Source organism: Orcinus orca, chromosome 5 (genome assembly GCF_937001465.1).
Source record: "Orcinus orca chromosome 5, mOrcOrc1.1, whole genome shotgun sequence".
Taxonomy (NCBI): Eukaryota; Metazoa; Chordata; class Mammalia; order Artiodactyla; family Delphinidae; genus Orcinus; species Orcinus orca.
Genome location: NC_064563.1, coordinates 90,524,131 through 90,545,125, shown reverse-complemented (window position 1 = coordinate 90,545,125; position 20,995 = coordinate 90,524,131). Strand labels below are relative to the sequence as shown.

General features: G+C 36.2%; 1 protein-coding gene across 1 annotated transcript in view; it reads right to left on the bottom strand.

Moving 5' to 3' along the window:
- SLC9C1 (solute carrier family 9 member C1) overlaps positions 1-20,995 on the bottom strand; it is a 101,181-nt gene that overhangs the window by 68,485 nt on the left and 11,701 nt on the right. Inside the window, exons 5-8 of the mRNA XM_049710331.1 lie at positions 13,869-14,034; positions 10,952-11,080; positions 5,858-6,019; positions 1,427-1,526 (exon numbers count right to left, since the gene is read on the bottom strand). Of these exons, the coding sequence (XP_049566288.1) occupies positions 1,427-1,526; positions 5,858-6,019; positions 10,952-11,080; positions 13,869-14,034 (557 nt within the window). The remainder of the gene's footprint in view (positions 1-1,426; positions 1,527-5,857; positions 6,020-10,951; positions 11,081-13,868; positions 14,035-20,995) is intronic.

The following is a 20,995-nucleotide window of genomic DNA, read 5'->3' as shown; positions in this document are numbered from 1 at the left end:
CAGGAGGAGAGGAAGTCTTGGAATTGAAAGGTGAGGGAATAGTAGGATCAACTGTGTGAATATTGATTGATGCCACTAAGGATGGTGATAGCATGATGTTGGAGAGAGTCGCAGTGAGACAGCGGCCAAGATCTTCACAAAATGGAGAGTGTGACTCAGAGTTCTAGAGATAACTACAACCAAGAGGGTGGCCGATGGTATAATCTGATGGCATGAGCTTCAAAACTGGGCTCCTCTGGGGAAGAATAAGAAAAATAATATAGAAACGACTGAGGTACAGAAAAATCACCCACCTCAACCCTAGTCTTATAGCACCAGGGATGCAGGTGAGAAAGACACTATAACCTTTAAGGAACACGAGGGAAATAATGTCTTCAGGGGAGATCCAGCTTTCAGTTACAGCAAGAATGAAAGGAGCCTTCAGAATCACTTCCCATAGATATAAATACATGCATAACATTTTAAATTCTTCTTACAATGGTGGCCCAATTAATGCTGCCTAGCTGCTAGTACAACTGGCTTCCTTTGTAATTGACAGGAAATTTTAGTGACGTGCTCTCAAATCCTATAAAATCCTATACTTTTCAGCTTCTGACTTCTGAACTTACTTCATCTTCCATAATGATCTCCCAAAAGCCAAAAAATCATTGATTATGTTCAGGGCCTCTGTTAACACATATTAATATGTTGCCATTGTGTGATTTAGGCCAAGTTCCCATCCCATGTATTGGAACATTACAGAAAGTACCCCTTCTTCAAGACTGACACAGATTCCACTCACCCCCTCAGCTGGGTGCCCTTGAGCAAGGCACAATTTTCTTTTTTAACACTGCCAATTGTATTTAAATGCCCCAGCTTAATCTTTTAATTGGCTTTGCATGGCCTCTCTTCACTGTCCTTAAAATATTGGACTTCCATTCTAGTGGCAGTGCCAAACTGACCCATATTGGAGCCTGAGGCAAAAGGAATTGTTAGTAATACTGATCTTTCTTTTAAAATTTTGTATTTTCACCATGGATTTTTTGTATTAATTTCAATTTTAAAATATTGCATTAAAATATTTGCTTTGATTACTGAGTGTTTTGGCACCCTCTTAAATTTTGTGCCTGAGATGAAGGCCTCAGTTGCCTTACCTTAATCCTAGCCCCTGTCTAGGGGATTAGACTGAACATTACTGAGTAATATGGTCAGACTTAAGGGAATTAGTGGTGAAATAGAGTCAACATGAACTCAAAGTGAGGTTACAAATTTTGCTTAAAGATGGAGGTTTAGAGGACATAGGCAACAGAGTTTTTAGAACGGGTTTTTAGTTAGCTAGTTTTCAAGTCAGTGTCTTATTTTGACCATGTAGACGTAGATGTAGTTACTATTACAATATTATAACTTTTAATGTACGAAACAAAGTGAAAATATGCTAGCCACTCACTCAAGAAGAAGTGCTTCAACTCCTGGTTTAAAACTTGTAGAATTTAAAAAAAGTCCCATAACGACGATGGTAAATATTCCAGACATTCCAACTAGCTTACCTATGTTTTTAAAGAAACAAATATAAAATATTAATTTTACATCAACAGTGGCACAAATTTTGCCAGAGATGAAAACATCAGATATCTGATAGCAGTGACTTCATATAGAGAGGCTATCCCCCTTGGTTTCAACTGGATAATATCACAAATTATTATCACCACCCATTGTCCTTCTTCCTCCTTAGATTCATACCCAACTGTGCAGAAAAGTCTGTAATGAACATCCTTGCACTGCTTTGGCTTCTGATAATTGGCAACAATGTGGAGTTCACAAATCTCTTCATGTGCCCTAGTGAGGCTAGAGCACCCTTCACAGGTCTAATTTTTTCAGAGGGGCTCTGGATGAATTAAATAGAAGTGAGCTGATGAGCTCTCTATGGACTAGCTCACTTCACATACTTTTTCTTAGAAGACAGTAGGAGATAGAAATGGTTTGATCTTGTGACAAGACTAAGGGAGTGGAGCCAATAGAAACCTAATATGGATCTACTCCCCCAGTTTAATTTTGGTTTGGTGAATTTACTGTCAGGGACTGAAAAGTGTACAAAACTGTGGAATATTCTTAAACATTCTCATAGCTTTCATGAGCTAGAGGGAAAAATAATTTTGAAAGTAGCTTATAAAAGTGATATATTATCACTGTGAAAAATTCAAATAATATGATACAGTATAGAGATTATATTTTTTAGAAAAAGGGAATACCCATAATTCCACTGCCAGGACTTCAGGTATAGTTTTAAAGAACATTTTGTTTGTTTGTTTGTTTCCTCTTTTTTTTTTTTTTACATCTTTATTGGAGTATAATTGCTTTACAGTGGTGTGTTAGTTTCTGCCCCATAACAAAGTGAATCAGTTATACATATACATATGTTCCCATATCTCTTCCCTCTTGCGTCCCCCTCCCTCCCACCCTCCCCATTCCACCCCTCCAGGCAGTCACAAAGCATGGACATATATACGCTACCAAATGTAAGGTAGATAGCTAGTGGGAAGCAGCCGCATAGTAAAGAACATTTTGATTGAAATTTCTATTGAAGAGAGGACTATATTTGCCTAGAAAAAAATCATAAGATAAGCTACTTGAAAGTACAGAATGAGACACCCAGAAGGCAACTCCAAGCATTAAAGGCTGCTTGCTGAATTTCTATACTGGAGACAAGTGGTAAAAATTAAGCGGGAAACATGGAAAAGTGAGGAGATATGGGTAGCTGTTAGATCTCATAGAGTTGTGAACTACACAACGTAATTTTCCTTGTGAGCTCCCCTTGTCTCCATCTTCACTAGAGTTTACTAAGAAGAAGAAATTGCTATATATTTATGAGGAGGCAGCAGAGATTATGAGGAAGAAAACTCCAGAAATTTTCAGAAATTATGAGGAGATATCTTTGGGTTTTCATAAACTATAGAATTGGAAGCTTAAGATAATTGGATTAAGATCTTAGAGAGGAGTGGAGTACCCTGTGAACACTCACAGAGGCTTGCTTCTAACATACATATATACAGTCACACATAAAGAAAAACTACAGAGGGATTATACAGCAATACAGTTCTGTAATGGGCTTATTTTTTTTCTCTTAATTTTTTTTTCTCTGAACTAGACATTGTTCTAGTTAACAAGTACAAATTAAAATTTTTGTTTTAATATTGAAGAATATTATGGATATGCCACTTTGACCATTATTGCCATGTTTATCAAATTGTCATACATGGATCTGTTTTGTGCCCCTTCTGTTTCTTTGGTTTACTTTGTATTTCCCTGTTAATAGCAGTTGTATTTTAATTACTATAGGCTTTTTAAATGTCTAATACTTACCTAATTGTAAAATTCTTCACTTTAAAAAAGTTGTCATGCATAGTCTCACAGTTTGTTTCCAGATGAATTTTTAAAATTATTCTGTAAAATTTCACCTCCCTCCAAAATTCTATCATTATTTGATTCAGATTGTGATAATCTTAATTTGACGAAATGAACAACATTATCACACTATTGAGTCTTCCTTTCTAGAGATGGAAAATTACAAGTTTTATATTCTTTATTTTAGTTCTGGCTAGGAATGATACCTAAGCCAGAAACGAACACTTTACTTAGTCATTTTTGAATCGTGAAGGAAGAGGAAACTGTGGATGCATGTGCTTTGAGATCAAATCCTGGACTACTCTTTATAACTTGTTAAGTAATGGTAAAATTTGGAAAATATTTATGATGACTACCTTGAAGATATTAATATAAACAATAAGCTAGGTCAGGGTAAAAGTTATTTTACATTAGATTTATATTTACTCATTATCTGTTTTCATGAAATTCTGTCCTAGGATTTTTTTTTTTTTTGCTAAAATGTTTATTGAGACATCTTGACTCTAAAAATTTAAAATAATTTTCTTGGAGATAGGGTAGGGGATTATGAGATACAAATTATCATGTATAAAATAAATACACAACAAGGATCTACTGTACAGTGCAAGGAAATATAGCCATTATCTTGTAATAACTTAGAATGGAGTATAATCTATAAAAATACTGAATCACTATGTTGTACACCTGAAACTAATATAATATTGTAAATCAATGATAATTCAATTTTTAAAATTAAAATAGATAAAATTATTTCCTTGAGTGTAACTCTTAATCTTGAGGCTATGCTTACTTAATGATGTTAGAGGAAATTATGTTTGCTGGAATATAAATTTTGTAGCATTAGGAATACACCATTAAAGTAGTATGTAACGAATGTACTTGTACTGACTCATTATTCTCTCACTGTCTATTAATTCATTAACGATTGTGCAACCTCACTAGATTATAATTGGTTTAAATCCAGATTAGTTAGGAAACCTCACATCCCTATGTTCTGCCTTTCCTTCCTCAGACATGAAAGTAGTGAATCCTGTTACTCTAGCATTTCTAAAAAGAAGCTTTTCTTTGTGTCTATTTAAATTTTATATTTCTCAGAAGTATAAAATGTGTAGCTTTCTGTTTAAGTCCAAACTTCTTGTTAAGTTTATTCCTGGATATTTTATAACTTTTTGCTAATGTAAAGAGAATCAATTTTCATTATATTTTATAACTAGTTACTGCTGCTTTATAAGAATGCTATTTGATTTATTAATTTTTGTATATTTGCCTTATATCAAACTATTAAAGAACCTTGTTTTCTTAGTTTATTAATTAATTCTCTTGGGTGTTTCTATATAATCTAAAATGTTTTGTCTTAGTTTATTAATTAATTCTCTTGGGTGTTTCTATATAATCTAAAATGCTGTGACTAATGTTACCATTTTCTCCTTTAAAATGTATAAACGTCTTTCTTTTTTTCTTATTATATTAGCTAGAGCTTCCAGAACTTTTTTTTTTTAACCTCTTTATTGGAGTATAATTGCTTTACAATGCTGTGTTAGTTTCTGCTTTATAACAAAGTGAATCAGCTACACGTATACTTATATCCCCATATCTCCTCCCTCTTGTGTCTCCCCCCCCACCCTCCCTATCGCACCCCTCTAGGTGGTCACAAAGCACCCAGCTTATCTCCCTGTGCTATGCACCTGCTTCCTACTAGCTATCTATTTTACATTTGGTAGTATATATAAGTCCGTGCACTCTCTCACTTTGTCCCAGCTTCCCCTTCCCCTTCCCCACGTCCTCAAGTCCATTCTCTACATCTGTGTTTAATCACGGATATGAGGCTAGGCAACACTCTTATTCCTAAGTGTAATGGATAGACATAGTGTAATTTGGGAAGTAAGTATTATCACACATGCCAACTCCAAATCATTTGTGGAGCTGTCTACCAAGAAAAGTTTTTTTAAATTTCAGGCAGTTAGAATGTTTATTTTTAAAGTTCCTCCTTTTGAAGTTAGCATTTAATTGCATTGTGGTTGAGCAATGTTTGAAATTTTATTGTAATGTTCTTCTAGTCTAGTTTATTTCTGTTAATGTCTATATGTCTATGTAAAGGATAAGTATTCTGTTTTGGAAGATAAAACTCTTTATATATCTTGTGAGCCAAGCATTTGAGTTTTTATTTAAATCTTTTTATAGCCATAGTCATTTTTTTGTCCACTTGGTTATGAAATTATCTAGGAAAGGCATGTTAAAGTATCTCATTGTAATGATTTTGTCAAATTTCTCTTGTCATTTATAATTGTCTTTATATATCTTGGCACATTGTTTTCCATTGTATACATATTAATATTTTTAATCTCCTTTGATACATTGTTTTCAAAAATATTCCTTCTAGATCAGTTGAATGTTCTTTTTTGGCCTAAATATTTCCCATATCTTTATTTTCAACTTTTCTACATCATTTAATTTTAGGCATATCCCTCTTACTTACAAATATAAAAGATGAGGTATAGAATTGAAAGGCTGAGACTTATATGATTCACATCATCTCCAAAAACAGTAGACAACCACAATTGTACCAGTTTTGAAGTTAGAATTCCAAACAAGAGACTTTCTATACAATATGACCAAATTTTATCCATGATGCTATGAGCTGTAAGAAAGGGGAGTAAACAGGAAATAATTAATAGAACTTACTTGCTCTTAATTTTAAGTGATAATCTGGGTCAACTTTTCTTTTTGTCATTCTCTTTAAAAATAGCTCATAGTTTTTGGGGTAGATGTAGGGTATTTTCTTATTCCTAAATTGAAAGAGTTTCTTTTCAAATGTTAAAAGTCAGACACAAATTTGTAAAATTTGATCAGTTTAGTTTAAGAGCTTTTTTCAGTCCCCATTAGGGAATATATATTTATTCAGTGCCAAAATTGTAATACATTTTGGAAAAACAGTAATGAACAAGAAGTAGAAAGTCTCTAAACCCATGGAACTTATTTTCCAGGTCTAACATAATAAACACAAAGAAATACAAAACAAGGAATGCCTCTGAGTCCCAGCTGAGTGAATTTCCTGTATTGTCTTGGCCTGCCAAACCGATCCAATTGGTTCCTTATTGTTGGGCATTTCATTGTTTCCAGTTTTTTCCCTGATAAGCAATGTTGCAGTGTGTATTTCTGTACATAATTATTTTGTAATTCTCTGATTACTTCCTTAGTCCCCAGAAGTGGAATTACTACACTAAAGGATAGTTGATCCTTTATCGATATTATTATATCTTGCCAAATTGCTTTCTACAGTCGTTATGATGCCCTCCCCAGGAAAACAGGAGACCTAAGCCCTTGATAGCCTTGATTGCCGGAATCAGGCATTTTCAGTGGGTGAGGAAGTCCTTCCCACCTTTACAGGGTGAGGAACAGAGGAGCAAAGTTTGAATTACAGATGAGAGTGGGTCTTGGGGTCAGGAAAGCCTGAAGGGTCAACTTCAACAGAATATGTGAAGAGCAAGAACAAAATCGAAACAAAGAATGGCCAACAGAAAACAGCAACAGCAACCACATCGAAAAACAAGGCTAAATTTGGGGAAGTAAATCCTAGAACTATGCTCTTAGATAGTAAAATGAAGGAGAAAGAATCCATTTATGAATCCTCAATCGTGTCCACTGGTGGAGAGGGCACTGTTAAGAGTACTGAGGCTATTTAGATTCCTTCTCTACCTAGTCTCATTCCTATGGCTGAAAGGGAGCCACGGTTTCTAGATATGCCAAGCAGAAAGATTTAACATCCGTAGGGATAGTGTGAACTTGGGAGGAGAATTTCATGAATGACCCTCTAAGTCACATCCATTCTAGGTATGGAGTTGACCATGATGATAATTTTGGGAATCCAGCACCTCCTGTAAATGAAACATAGGCTGGAGGCCAACTCTGGTTTCAGAAAAATGCAGGGAACTGGAGTTAAAAGACCCAGTTTAAAAGTTGCTTTCCCCTTTAAGAAAGAAAAATAGCTCTTAATGAGTACAATATATGCTGAATGGATTTATTAGGTTAGGAAAAGCCTCAAAGCAAATCCATTATTTCTTATAATGTTCTTAAACTTCTAATATACAAATAGGAAAAGGTAAGAACCTCTGAGTGCAGTAACTTCTTGGTTTTCCCTATTATGAAATATGTGTTCACTTCAAAGATAGAGCACTACTGTTTAAATAATTACATGTTGTAAAATAATGATTACTATGAAAATTACTGTTTCACAGCTGTGTTAACTGATATAAATGAAATACCAGTAAAACTTATCAAGAACCTTTCTTAAGGGAAATTCTCCTATTAAAAATTCAGAGAAAGTCCTGATGTCGAAGAAAATAAGTTCACTTTTCTCTTCTTTCTACAGCAGACATTTGTAATAAAATGTTGTTACTATTATCATTTTAACAGTGATTACTTAAAAGTTTGTACTCCTCTGAAATCTAATCAAAAACAAAATTCTATTCCATTGATTATAGTCAAAATTTTGAGGCAAGCTCCACAAAAGCAAGGACTATTATGTTCATGGCTGAATCACCAGGGCCTAGAATAGGAGCTATCACATAGTACATATCAACAAGTAACTGTTGGATTAATGAATGAATTAACGTCTAAATCAGTACTTTTCTTTTTACTTTTCTTTTCTTTTTTTTTTTTTTTTTTGCTTCTCAGTGAATATCAAGAAAGTTCTTTTGATTAGATTGTAGATGTTGCCTCTGATAAAGTTCCCTGAAATTCTGTGATCAGTATTTACTATCTTAAATGGGACCTGGTAGAATACTAGATCAGGTATAGGGGCTGGGCTTGGATCCTTCTGACCAGCATGTATGACTACATTTTACATTTTTCAGTTTCCCCCAAGGGTGGCTCTTGAGTTTTTAAGATGCTTCTGAATATAAACATTTCTTTTTTGTTCACCTTATTCATCTTCAGGAAGCCCTTATCTGCAGCAAGTTTTATGGTAAAAACTCTCTAAGTGCTGTATGGTGTCACCTCGTTTTGTATTCTGGATTTTGGAAAAGGTTGTATGTAGGTAGTTGGTTTGGTTTTCTTATACACCACAGATGGCATATATGAAGAATTTAAAGAGAATGTACCTTCCTGTGCTAAACTGGGGTTCCAGTTGATGTTCCAAGCTGCCATGGCCTGGGTAAAATAATTGGATACAGAACAATGCTGAAAGCAAGTGCTTCTTATGCACAAGTAGGGTAATTAATTGTCCACCACTTGAACCAGCTCCCTAGAGGAAGACATGAGAGGGGTGATTCTTTTTGGAAAAGAATAGTCAGTAATCAAAACAGTATGGTATACCAGTACTGTACCATTTTGATTACTGTAGCTTTGTAGTATAGTCTGAGGTCAGGGAGCCTGATTCCTCCAGCTCTGTTTTTCTTTCTCAAGTTTGCTTTCGAGTCTTTTGTGTTTCCATACAAATTAAAAAATTTTTTGTTCTAGTTCTGTGAAAAATGCTATTGGTAATTTGATAGGAATTGCCTTGACTCCGTAGATTGCCTTTTGGTAGTATAGTCATTTTGACAATATTTATTCTTCCAATCCAAGAACATGTATATCTTTCCATCTGTTTGTGTCATCTTTGATTTCTTTCATCAGCGTCTTACAGTTATCAGAGCACAGGTCTTTTGTCACCTTAGGTAGGTTTATTCCTAGGTATTTTATCTTTTTTGATGTGGTGGTAAATGGGATTGTTTCCTTAATTTCCCTTTTTGATCTTTCATTGTTAGTGTATAGAAATTCAACAGATTTCTGTGTATTAGCTTTGTATCCTGCAACTTTACCAAATTCATTGATGAGCTCTAGTAGTTTTATGGTAGTGTCTTTAGGATTTTCTGTGTATAGTATCATGTCATCTGTGAACAGTGACAGTTTTACTTCTTCTTTTCCAATTTGGATCCCTTTTAATTCTTTTTTTTTTTTTTTTTGTCCTCTGATTTCTGTGGCTAGGGCTTCCAAAACCATGATGAATAAAAATGGGGAGAGCAGACATCCTTGTCTTGTTCCTGATCACAGAGGAAATGCTTTCAGTTTTTCACTATTGAATGTGATGTTAGCTGTGTGTTTGTCATATATGGCCTTTATTATATTGAGGTAGGTTCCCTCTACACTCACTTTCTGGAAAGATTTTATCATAAATGGATGTTGAATTTTATCAAAAGCTTTTTCTACATCTATTGAGATGATCATATGGATTTTATTCTTCAATTTGTTAATGTGGTGTATCACATGGATTGGTTTGCAGATACTGAAAAATCCTTGCAACCCTGGAATAAATCCCACTTGATCATGGGGTATGATCCTTTTAATGTATTGCTGGATTTGGATTGCTAGTGTTTTGTGGAGGATTTTTGCATCTATGTTCATCAGCGATATTGAGTGATATTGGCCTGTAATTTTCTTTCTTTTTTTTTGTATCTTTGTCTGGTTTTGGTATGAGAGTGATGGTGACCTCATAGAATGAGTTTGGAAGTGTTCTTTCCTCTGCAATTTTTTGGAATAGTTTCAGAAGAATAGGTATTAATTCTTCTCTAAATGTTTGGTAGAATTCACCTGTGAAGCCATCTGGTCCTGGTCCTTTGTTTGTTGGGAGTTTTTGAAATCACAGATTCAATTTCAGTGTTTGTAATTAGTCTGTTCATATTTTCTATTTCTTCCTGGTTTGGTCTTGGGAGATTGTACCTTTCTAAAAAATTGTCCATTTCTTCTAGGGGTCCATTTTAGTGGCATATAGTTGCCTATAGTAGTCTCCTATGGTCCTTTGTATTTCTGTTGATTGTAACTTCTCCTTTTTAATTTCTAATTTTATTGAGACTACACTCTGAGCACCACTGAAAGCATGGGGATGGGACATATAAGATGCTCATGGGAGTGCTGGTAACTGTATTTCTGGTCCTGAGTGATAATTACTCATCTGTATACTTTATAAATACTTTATAATCACTCATTATAGTGTGCATATATCATTTATTTCATACACACAAATGCACACATACACATATGATAAAGGAAATAAAATACTTATTGTTCAGGGCTATCTGAATGTGGTAAATGAGCTTCCAGGCATATTACAGTCTCTTTGCTTACAAGCACTGCGCTCAGGCCTTGTAGATGGCTGTATAACTCACATTTCCTCCCTGAGCTGACAGCTTTCTGTATTGCCTGCAGGGAGATAGTCCCAGGGCGAAGGGAAGGGAAGCCACCTCCTCTCGCCACTGGTGGATGCACTACCTGGCTTATCTTTTGAGTTCATCTTCAACGCATAAAAAACAACATCCCTCATTCTTGTTATCAAGCATTCTGATTCAGCCTAGGCCTGTGGAATGTTGCTTCTATATGCATCCTCGTGAAAAGTCCCAACTCAGCCTCACAACAAAACTACAACAGATATTAAATAAGGGATGTGTGGTAGTGCTTTGTAAAGAGTAAATCATTATACTAATACAATTACATTTGTATAAGCATAACTTATGGTAAGGTGTTACAAAATCCATGTAAACTTTCAGAAAATACAGGATTCTAATTTTAAGAAATTAAGAAAAAAATAAGTCCTTACCTAAGGAATAGTTTACTTTTTTTTGCAAGCCAAAGTTAATATCCATAATACTAGTAAACACTATTAAAGACACTATAGAGGTCATCAGACTTTCTCCATTAATTAAATTGACAAGGCCTCTAGAAAGACCTGCAGAAGGAAAAATATTTTTTTAAGGTGGGAAAAACTTCATCAATGTTGAAGAATAAAATTTTATCAGCAATTAGAAGGATATTCAGCTATGTATTTATATCACATACTTTTCCTAATACTTAAGTATACTTTAGTCATGTTTGTAAACTCCCTTCAAGGAAATTTCGTTATGTATCAACTACAAGTTAAGTCTAGATCACCGTGATTAGTTACCAAATTAATTGTGGTTGATTATAGTTTATGTAAGTAAGATAATCAACTAGAGCTCTCATTCCTTGTTTCAAAGCACAGATGAAAACATAAAATTTATTACTTTTAATTCTGAGACTTGGCTTATATAAATACATACATCATGCATTTAAGACAAGAAAAACTGATGGTGGAGGAATAAAGTATATTTATAAACTAAGGCTTTATACCACAGTACCTAATCAAAGTATTAAGGCAATTGTCCTGATAATCACACTATAATTAGACATTGTCTGACTTTCCCATACATCACTTTCAATGGTTTTAGAAATCAAGCTCCATTAATGGAGAGCACCCTGATATAATCTACTTCCATCCTCATCCTCCTCTATTTATGATGATATTCTAAGTTTAGATATCCATCAATTATCATTTTTCTTTGCTATTCAATGTGCCTGTAGGGGAAAACTATAACTTTGAGCACCTTTAATGGTTTTCAAAATGTCCATAGAAAGGAAATATTATTAAGGAAATGGTAAAAGCCCTCCCTGTGAACCAACCACTCTATCGTTGTGATCACAATCTAATACAGTAAGTATGCTGTTGGAAGAGAAGAAAAGCCAAGGCAGTCTGTTCCTGTGGAAGTTCAATTGCCTTGATGGTCCAATTCTTCACCTCTCCCTTCATCCAGGCCCTCTGCTGTAAGAAGTTGCAGTTTCTCTCACCAAAGAGTTCTGATTTTTAAATTTAAAAAAAATATTATTTTTTAATGAGACTTGATGAAAGCAGAGGCTTGAGGAACATTTCTGCTTCCTCTCTCTTGGATCCCTGCCACCACCATGGCAGCATTCCCTGGCTACCCTTCTGGAGGAATGTGAGAAATACATGGAAGAAAGGTGAATCTTCCTAGTTGAGGCCATCCTAGATCACTTAGTTCCCAAATGACCCTCCAGCTGACTGGAGATTCATTAGTAAGCCTAGCCACAATCAGTGGAGCCCAGCCTATGCCATCAGGGAGAGTGGGAGGGAAGGAGACGCAAGAGGGAAGAGATATGGGAACATATGTATATGTATAACTGATTCACTTTGTTATAAAGCAGAAACTAACACACCATTGTAAAGCAATTATACTCCAATAAAGATGTTTAAAAATATATATATATATAATTGTAGTTTTAAGCCACTATGTTTTGGTGGTGGCTTTTTAGTCAAAAACAAAGACAAAGACAAACCCTAACTGACACTGTTGTATAACTATTCCATTTTAGAAAATGGGGCTATAACAAAATGTGAGTATTTAGAAATAAATAACAGACAAGGAACATAAGAGAAGTCAGTGGACCCTAAAAAGCTCAAAACAATGTGAATGTATTCATGTACTCCAGACATTGGCCTGGGCAGATTTTATTTTTGAGAATAAAGTAAAAAATATATAAAAGTCTTGCTTTGAAAGCTCAGATAAAAATGTTGCCAAGAGAAAGATACTTTATTTAAAAAAAATTTTTTTTAAGATGCAAATTGAGGAGAAAAATAAAATTCCAAAAGTAACGACAAGATGGCCAAAGTTTATGAGAACAACCTTGTAACTCAACCCAAAGAAATTATTTAAATTCAACAATGGTAAGCCAGGAAGTCAGTGGAATAAGTAACTAGATTCCAATTAAGAGGAGTATGGAATTCTCTCAGGTAGCATAGAACTCTTCCAAATCTTTTGAGTAGGAAAGGGCCTGACATTGACAGAGTCTCATAGAAGCAGGGTTGAGGGACAGACAAATCTCCTTGTCTTAAAGATATGGCTTTTCTTTATTCACATAGGTACAATTGAGGTTTCTGCACTACTCTGTTTCTACTTGCCTCAGAGAGCTCTTTCCTTTTCAAGTGGCCATAAAAAGTATGTGTGTGTGTATGTGCATGTATGTGCCATATTAAAATTATACTTTAATTCTACTTTAAAGCAAATGTTTTTGTTCTCATTACTAAAAAATAGCTGAGGGAATACAAATTAGGTAATTTTTTTTTTGAATGAGGCTCTTGGATTTTTTTCTGGATTACATTGACTTGATATTTTATACTTCTAAATATAGATTTCTTTCTCCTAAAATAGTACACACTGTATCATTAATGATTTTATTGTTTTTGACTTTTTAGGCTTTTGGTCTTAATGGTGACAAACACTCCAACGACTTTTTCTTTCTTTTTTTTTTTTTTTTTACCAATAGCATTATCTTAATGACAGTGTTTTCAACAGAAAAGGGGTTTTGGGCAATAGAAATGTCACCGCAATGTACATGCAATATTGTGATTCTCCCAGAACTACTCTGTTGGCTCAGGATAGAAGCATGTATAAAGTCAAGGATTACAAATAATCCCCTGCCCTATTCCACAACTGAATGTAAGACTTAAAATACTAAGTAAGCCCATCACTGGCATTTCCTTCTTTTCTAAGCATCACCACCTGAATCTCTATGCTCAATCCCCAATGTCCCAGCACCCCACTTCACATAGTGAAAAGCTATAGTGAACAAAAGATCTTAAAACTAGACAGTTTAAGCATGGAATATATTTTAAATATAGGAAAAGAGAAAAATATACTTACCCAGGTCTTTTATAGAAGATGAAGTCAGCATAGGATCTGAACTCACAAGGATAGCTGAAAATAATAACCATGTGGTGGTTTTCAAAACTAATTTATTCACAGATGCCAAATACCAAAGAATTAAGGTATAATTAATCAAAAAGCCAGGAATTGTAATTAAAAGTATCTGCAAAGAAATTTTACAGATAGAAAAATCAGATGGCATTTGTATTCCATTTTTAAATGCAGATAATCAGGATACTGGAGATGTAGAATCACATGCAATCCATTAAAGGGAAATTTTAAATTATCTTATTTAACAACTATGTGATTGCAACTCTGGAAATAAGGAACAAATATTGCAATGAGATTCTTAGGACCTAAGAAATACCAGTTACAGGAAATACCACATTATAGTTAAAAAGGAACTTTTATACAATCTACTACATATAAAATAGATAAACAACAAGGTCCTACTCTAAAGCACAGGGAACTATATTCAATATCCTGTAATAAACCATAATGGAAAAAAAATGAACTTTTAATTTTCTTGATAAGGCCACTGAATATAGATGTATATGTGTGAAGGTATATACATACATACCATATATATATATATAATATATATATATATATATATACACATTTAACAATGCATAAAAACTGAGACATAGCCTATTAACATAGAAAAAGAACACAAATTTAGAAAGAAGTTACAAAAGAGGGGAAAAAAGAGAAAACAAAATAATAGAAGGAATGTATAGAAAGGGCAGAGGACCAGAAAAAAGATGGGAAGGGGCATTCTGTTATTCTACAACTGGATCCTGGCCTTCTGCCTTCCCACCATTGTCTTCTACTTTCTCCTATTCTACCTGTGGTGGTTATCTAGCAAGATTTTATTACCAAATGCACTTGGGAAAATGTGGTGATTGTGCCTTAAAGTACCTATGAGAATTCACAACTACACCCTCATGTTCACTGTAGCATTATTTACAATAGCCAAAACATGGAAGCAAGCTAAATGTCCATCTATGGATGAATGGATAAGGAAAATGTGGTATCTATATAGAATATTATTCAGCCATAAGCAAAAGAAAGAAATCTTGCCATTTGCCACAATGTGGGTGGATCTTGAGGGCATATACTAAGTGAAATAAGTCATACAGAGAAAGACAAATAACATATGATCTCACTTACTTATATGTGGAATCTAAAAAAACAAAAAACTAAATTCATAGATACGGAGAACAGAGGCGGGCAGTGGGGTGGGGTGGGGGGTTGGAGGTGTGAAATGGGTAAAAGGGGTCAAAAGATACCAATTTCCAGTTATAAAACAAATAAAGCATAGGGATGCAATATACAGTATGGTGACTATAGTTAACAACAATAGTGTATTTCATATTCGAAATTTGCTAAGAAGGTAGGTCTTAAAAGTTCTTATCACAAGAAAAATGATTTGTAACTATGTGTGGTGATGGATGTTAACTAGACTTATTTTGGTGAGCATTCTGAAATATATACAAATATCAAATCATTATGTTGCACACCTGAAACTAAATAATGTTATATGTCAATTATATTTCAATTTAAAAATAAAATGAAATAAAAATGGATAACTAAGAATTTCATAATGATGTTGAAAAATGCTCTTACTGCCAATATAAAATTAAAAACAGCAATATCATACATCCTTAATTATATCCTTAGAATTTCAATGAGTAAAATTAAAGACATGCATCATTTTGGAACTTTCCATAGAGATTACTAATATATCCTCCAAAAAGTTTTACCAACAAACACAGCCACCAGCAGTGTACTAATCATTCCCATTTAAAACAATTCTCCAGAGAAGTAAAATCAAATAAAATCCCCAGGTTCCTGTCTCAACTTTTGCTACATCAAGAAAAATGAAAAAGCACAAGTTCTTACCCCCTTATTTATTACACATTTATTCACTACCTACTATGCAATGAGGCATTGCAATAGGCACTGGAGAAAGACATACCTAATGCAGTTAATGAAAAAGAGAATTCAGAAGAGCTAAAATATTAAAAGCTATCTTCCTTCTGATTATTTTAGTCTTTTGTCTGTACAGGGACATTCTTGCGGAGAGTTAGGGTCCAGTTGGGAAATAAATGGACTCTGACTCAGGAGGCCTGGGTGCTAGTCCTGAGTGATTTTGGTTGTCACTTAATCAGACATTTCTAACCCAATCTTAAAATTGACAGAACAATGACAGAGTGCTTATACGGCATTACTGAGGCCTGACACTATTGAGAGGGAGTCTTTGGTAGATAAAGCTTGATAACAGCATCAGAATGGTGAAAGAAAATCAAGGTCCCCTAGGTAATTTACCTCTAGGGTGGCTGAATTCTCAATTTAAGGTTATGGTGGTCAAGGGAGTTGTATTACTAACTCCTGTTCAAAGGAACAAATTAAAATGAGGCTTTGAGACAAGAGGATTGAGGGTCAGGATATCCAAATCTTTGTTCTTCCACCAAATAGCTGTTGATACCTCAATAAATCACACGGTATATTGTTTGCAAAAATGGCTGCAGTAATTCTGCTCCCTGAATCCACACCATTGGGTAGCTATCTTCCATACTGACTGAACAGGAGCAAACATGATGTAACTAGAGACTTAAAAAGTGGGGAGAGGGAAGTGTGGAGGGGCAATATAGGGGTAGAAGATTAAAAGATACAAACTATTATGCATAAAATAAGCTACAATGATATATCGTACAACACAGGGAATATAGCCAATATTTTATAATAACTATAAATGGAGTATAACTTTAAAAAGTTGGGAATCACTATATTGTACACCAATAACTTAGAAAATGTTATACACCAACTATACTTCAATAAAAATTTTCTCTTAAAAAGCACTAGTAAATTCAAGTTTGCCCTCTCCCACTGATGTTTGAGACTCTGAAATCACCATGTGAAGAAGCCTGGAATAATTGCCTGGATAATGAGATACATGTACAGTGACACTCATTGCCTATAGCCAATATTAACAGTACCAACCAAAAGACATATGAGCAGAGCCATCTAGCTCATCCTACCTCAGCTGACCCCCCAGTTGAACAGAGACTCAGGAGATGGCTTGACAGGGAACACTAGAACCAGCTCAAACTAGTATTATATCTCTATTCTTTTCAATTTCATTTTTTTGTAATTTGTCTGAATTTCATTTGCCTGGACTCTGTTTCAAGTGTAAGTTATTTTAATAGTTTTGATTCCAATGTATTTTAGGTAACAGCTTTATACTTGCAAAACTGTATTGATTACTTTGAAAGAAATGCACATCCTGCTTATAATCTAGAGTATTTTTTCTCAAGGTCTTTCCTGGAGGGGTTCAAATATCACATGATTAGAAAATAATCATAATAGCTTGTGAATTAGGATTATTGCTGTTTCTGTGAGTAGTCTTCTCTGTGCTGTTCTTTTATGTGTGTGTGTGGGAAATTTTAGAAGGTGGGTATTTGAAACACAACTTTTATCAGTAATTTCCTTTTACTGGACCTACTATATTTAATAATAGCTTTCTTATAGTATCAGAGTTAAAATCATAAGTGGCGTTAAGTTTTGCCGGTCAGATTTTTTTGTTACTTTTTTCCTCCATAATTTCTTTCTTGAGTCTTCAACATGCTAGACAATTGAAAAGATATAGTTTATTCACTAAAATGTAGAGCTGAATTTACTTTTCCCACACTTTATACTTTTTCCTTGTTTATTTTGTTTTACAATTTGGAGCAAAGTTTTAAAATTTTTGAATATAGAGGGCAGTGGCAAAGACGTGGGGGGCGCGGTGCATAGAAAGACCTCGAGCTTACCTTCTCCCACTGGCACATCAAACTTACAACTATTTACAGAGTAGCTTTTGTTGAGAAAGACCAGAAGACTAGCAGAAATGATCTTCTACAACTAACTATATAAAGAACAAACCATGACAACCCAAGTGCCCATCAACAGATAAATGGATAAAGAAGATGTGGTATATGTATTCCATAGACTATTACTCAGCCATAAAAAGAATGGAAGGCACCTATGCTCACCACTATACAACCAATGCAAAAAAGAATGAAATTCTGCCATTTGCAGCAATGTGGATGGACTTAGAAAATATTATGCTTAGTGAAATAAGCCAGACAAAGACCAATACTGTCTGATATCATTTATATGGGGAATCTAAAAAAATTAATACAAATGAATGTATATGCAAAACAGAAACAGACTCATAGACATAGAACACAAATTAGTGGTTACCAAAGGGAGAAGGGACAAATTAAGTGTATGGGATTAACAGACACAAACTAGCATGTATAAAATAGTATAGTACAGGGAATTATAGTCATTATCTTATAATAACTTATAATGGAGTATGTTCTCCAAAAATACTGAATCACACTACATTGTAAACCTGAAACTAATATAATATTTTAAATATTTTAAATCAGCTATACTTCAAAAAAAAAAAACACAAAAAAACAAACCATGAGATGTGTAGAAGGGCCAGAGACACGGTATAGTCAAAATCCATACCCACAGTGAGTGAGCCACAACTAGGAGGATAATTACAATTGCAGAGGCTCTCCCTAAGGAGCAAGGGGTCCAGGCCCTGCATCAGCCTCCCCAGCCTGGGGGTACTGCACCATGAAGATGATTCCTCTAGAACATTTGGCTTTGAAGGCCAGCAGGGCTTTCTTTTGGGAGAGCCAGATGGCTGTGGGAAATAGATACTCCCCTCTTACAGGGCACACCCAAAATCTCAGATGCTCTGGGACCCAGGGCAGAGGGAGTGATTTGAAAGGAGTCTGGGTCAGACCCACCTGCTGATCTCGGAGCGCCTCTCAGAGAGGAAGGATGCAACTGGAGCTCACCTTGGGAAAGTACTGGGACGCCTAAGGCCAAGCAGCTACCTGGGTGAGAATATAGCCCCACCCACCAGCAGGCCAATTGCGTTAACATTCTCTGAGTGTACAACTATCCTGGGACACAGCCCTGTCCATCAAAAGGCCTAGGATCCAACCCCACACACCAATGCACTGGCACTAGTCCTGGGATCCCCTGCATATCCACAGCCATCTGTAAGGACCTGGCTCTGCCCACCATCAAGCTGGCACTAGCCCCTGGACAAGCCACACCCACCGACGGGCTGGCACTAGCCCCAGGACAACCCAGGCCCCAGCTCTGCCCACCAGCAGGCCAACACACCAATTCCAGGACCCTCAGGGCCCTGCAGCCAGAGAACCTAGGCCACAGCTCCACTCACCAGTGGGCTGGCACTAGCCCCAGGACTCATCCTCATCCACCAGTGGGTGGACATGAGCCCAGGGGCCACCAGAGCACCAAAGCCATCCAGATCAGCAGGACAGCACTTGCTCCAGGACCCCCTAGACCATGGCCCTGCCCATCAGTAGGCCAACACCAGTTCTGGGACCCAACCACCAAGCCCGTCAGCAAGCTGACACCAGCTCTGAGACATCTTTGACCCCTCAGCTCCCCAGCCCTGGGTTCAGCCCTACTCAACAACAGGCCAACATGAACTCTGGGGTACTCCAGACTCTGTAATCAGCTGTGTCAGGAACTGGGCCCACCCACCAGCAGCAGACACTAGACCCAGGATACCAGGTCCCAAAACCACCCACTCCAGAACCCAGCTCTGCCCACCAGTGGGCCAACCCTAGCCCCAGGACCACCCAGGGCTCTGCAGGCAGCTGCCTGGCCCTGCCCACCAGCAGCTGACAGCACCCACACAAGGCAGAACCTGGCAACCAACTGGACTGGGTGTCAGCCACATCTACCAGAATGCACACAGTGGTCATCCTCCTTCAACAGAAGGACCCACAAAGCCCACATAGGAAGAACTCCTAGAGGATACACCTCTGGTGATGAGAGGAGAGTATGTTGCTGGGTCACAGAGGACTTCTAAAAAAGACCACTTCTCCAAGGTTGGACAATGTAACTAACTTACCAGATACATATAAATAAAACAGCAAATTAGGCAGAATGAAGCAGCAGAGGAATATGTTCCAAATGAAGGAAGAAGATAAAACCCCAGAAGAACTAAGTGAAGTGGAGATAAGCAACCTACCTGATAAAGAGTTCAAGGTAATGATCATAAAGTTAAAGCAAGAATATTAAAAGCAGCAAGGGAGGGGCTTCCCTGGTGGCGCAGTGGTTGAGAGTCCGCCTGCCGATGCAGGGGACACGGGTTCGTGTCCCGGTCCGGGAAGATCCCACATGCCGCGGAGCGGCTAGGCCCGTGAGCCATGGCCACTGAGCCTGCGCATCCAGAGCCTGTGCTCCGCAACGGGAGAGGCCACAACAGTGAGAGGCCTGCGTACAAGGAAATTCCCAAAAGACGGTCAGCAGACTTTTCAGCAGAAACTCTGCAGGCCAGAAAGGAGTGGCATGATATATTTAAAGTGATAAGAGGGAAAAACCTAGAAACAAGACTACTCTACCCAGCAAGGCTTTAATTAAAGTTTGATGGAGAGATGAAAAGTTTTATAGAAAAGCAAAAGCTAAAAAAGTCCAGCACCACCAAACCAGCTTTACAAGAAATGTTAAATGTACTTCTCTAAGTGAAAAGGAAAAGGCTACAACTAGAAATATGAAAATTATGAAAGGAAAAATCTCATTGGTAAAGGCAAATATACAGTAAAGGTAGTAGATCAACCACTTAAAAGCTGGTAGGAAGGTAAAAAGACCAAAGTAGTAAAATCATCTATATCAACAATAAGTAGTAAAGGGATACATAAAGCAAAAATATGTAAAATATGATGTCAAAAACAGTAAATGTGAGGGGGGGAATAAAAATGCAGGGTTGTTGAAACGCATCTGAGCTTACGAGATCAGCAACATGCACCAATGGAACAGAATGGAAAGCCCAGAAATGAACCCACACTTATATAGGCAATTAATCTACGACAAAGGACGGAGAAATGTACAATTTGGGAAAGGCAGCCTCTTCAAAAAATGGTGTTGAGAAAACTGAATAGCTACATGCAAAATAATTAAACTGTACTACTCTCTCACATCCTGCACAAAAATAAATTCAAAATGGATTAAAGACTTAAATGTAAGACCTGAAAAACTTCTAGAAGAAAACATAGGTAGTAAGATCTTTGTTATCAGTC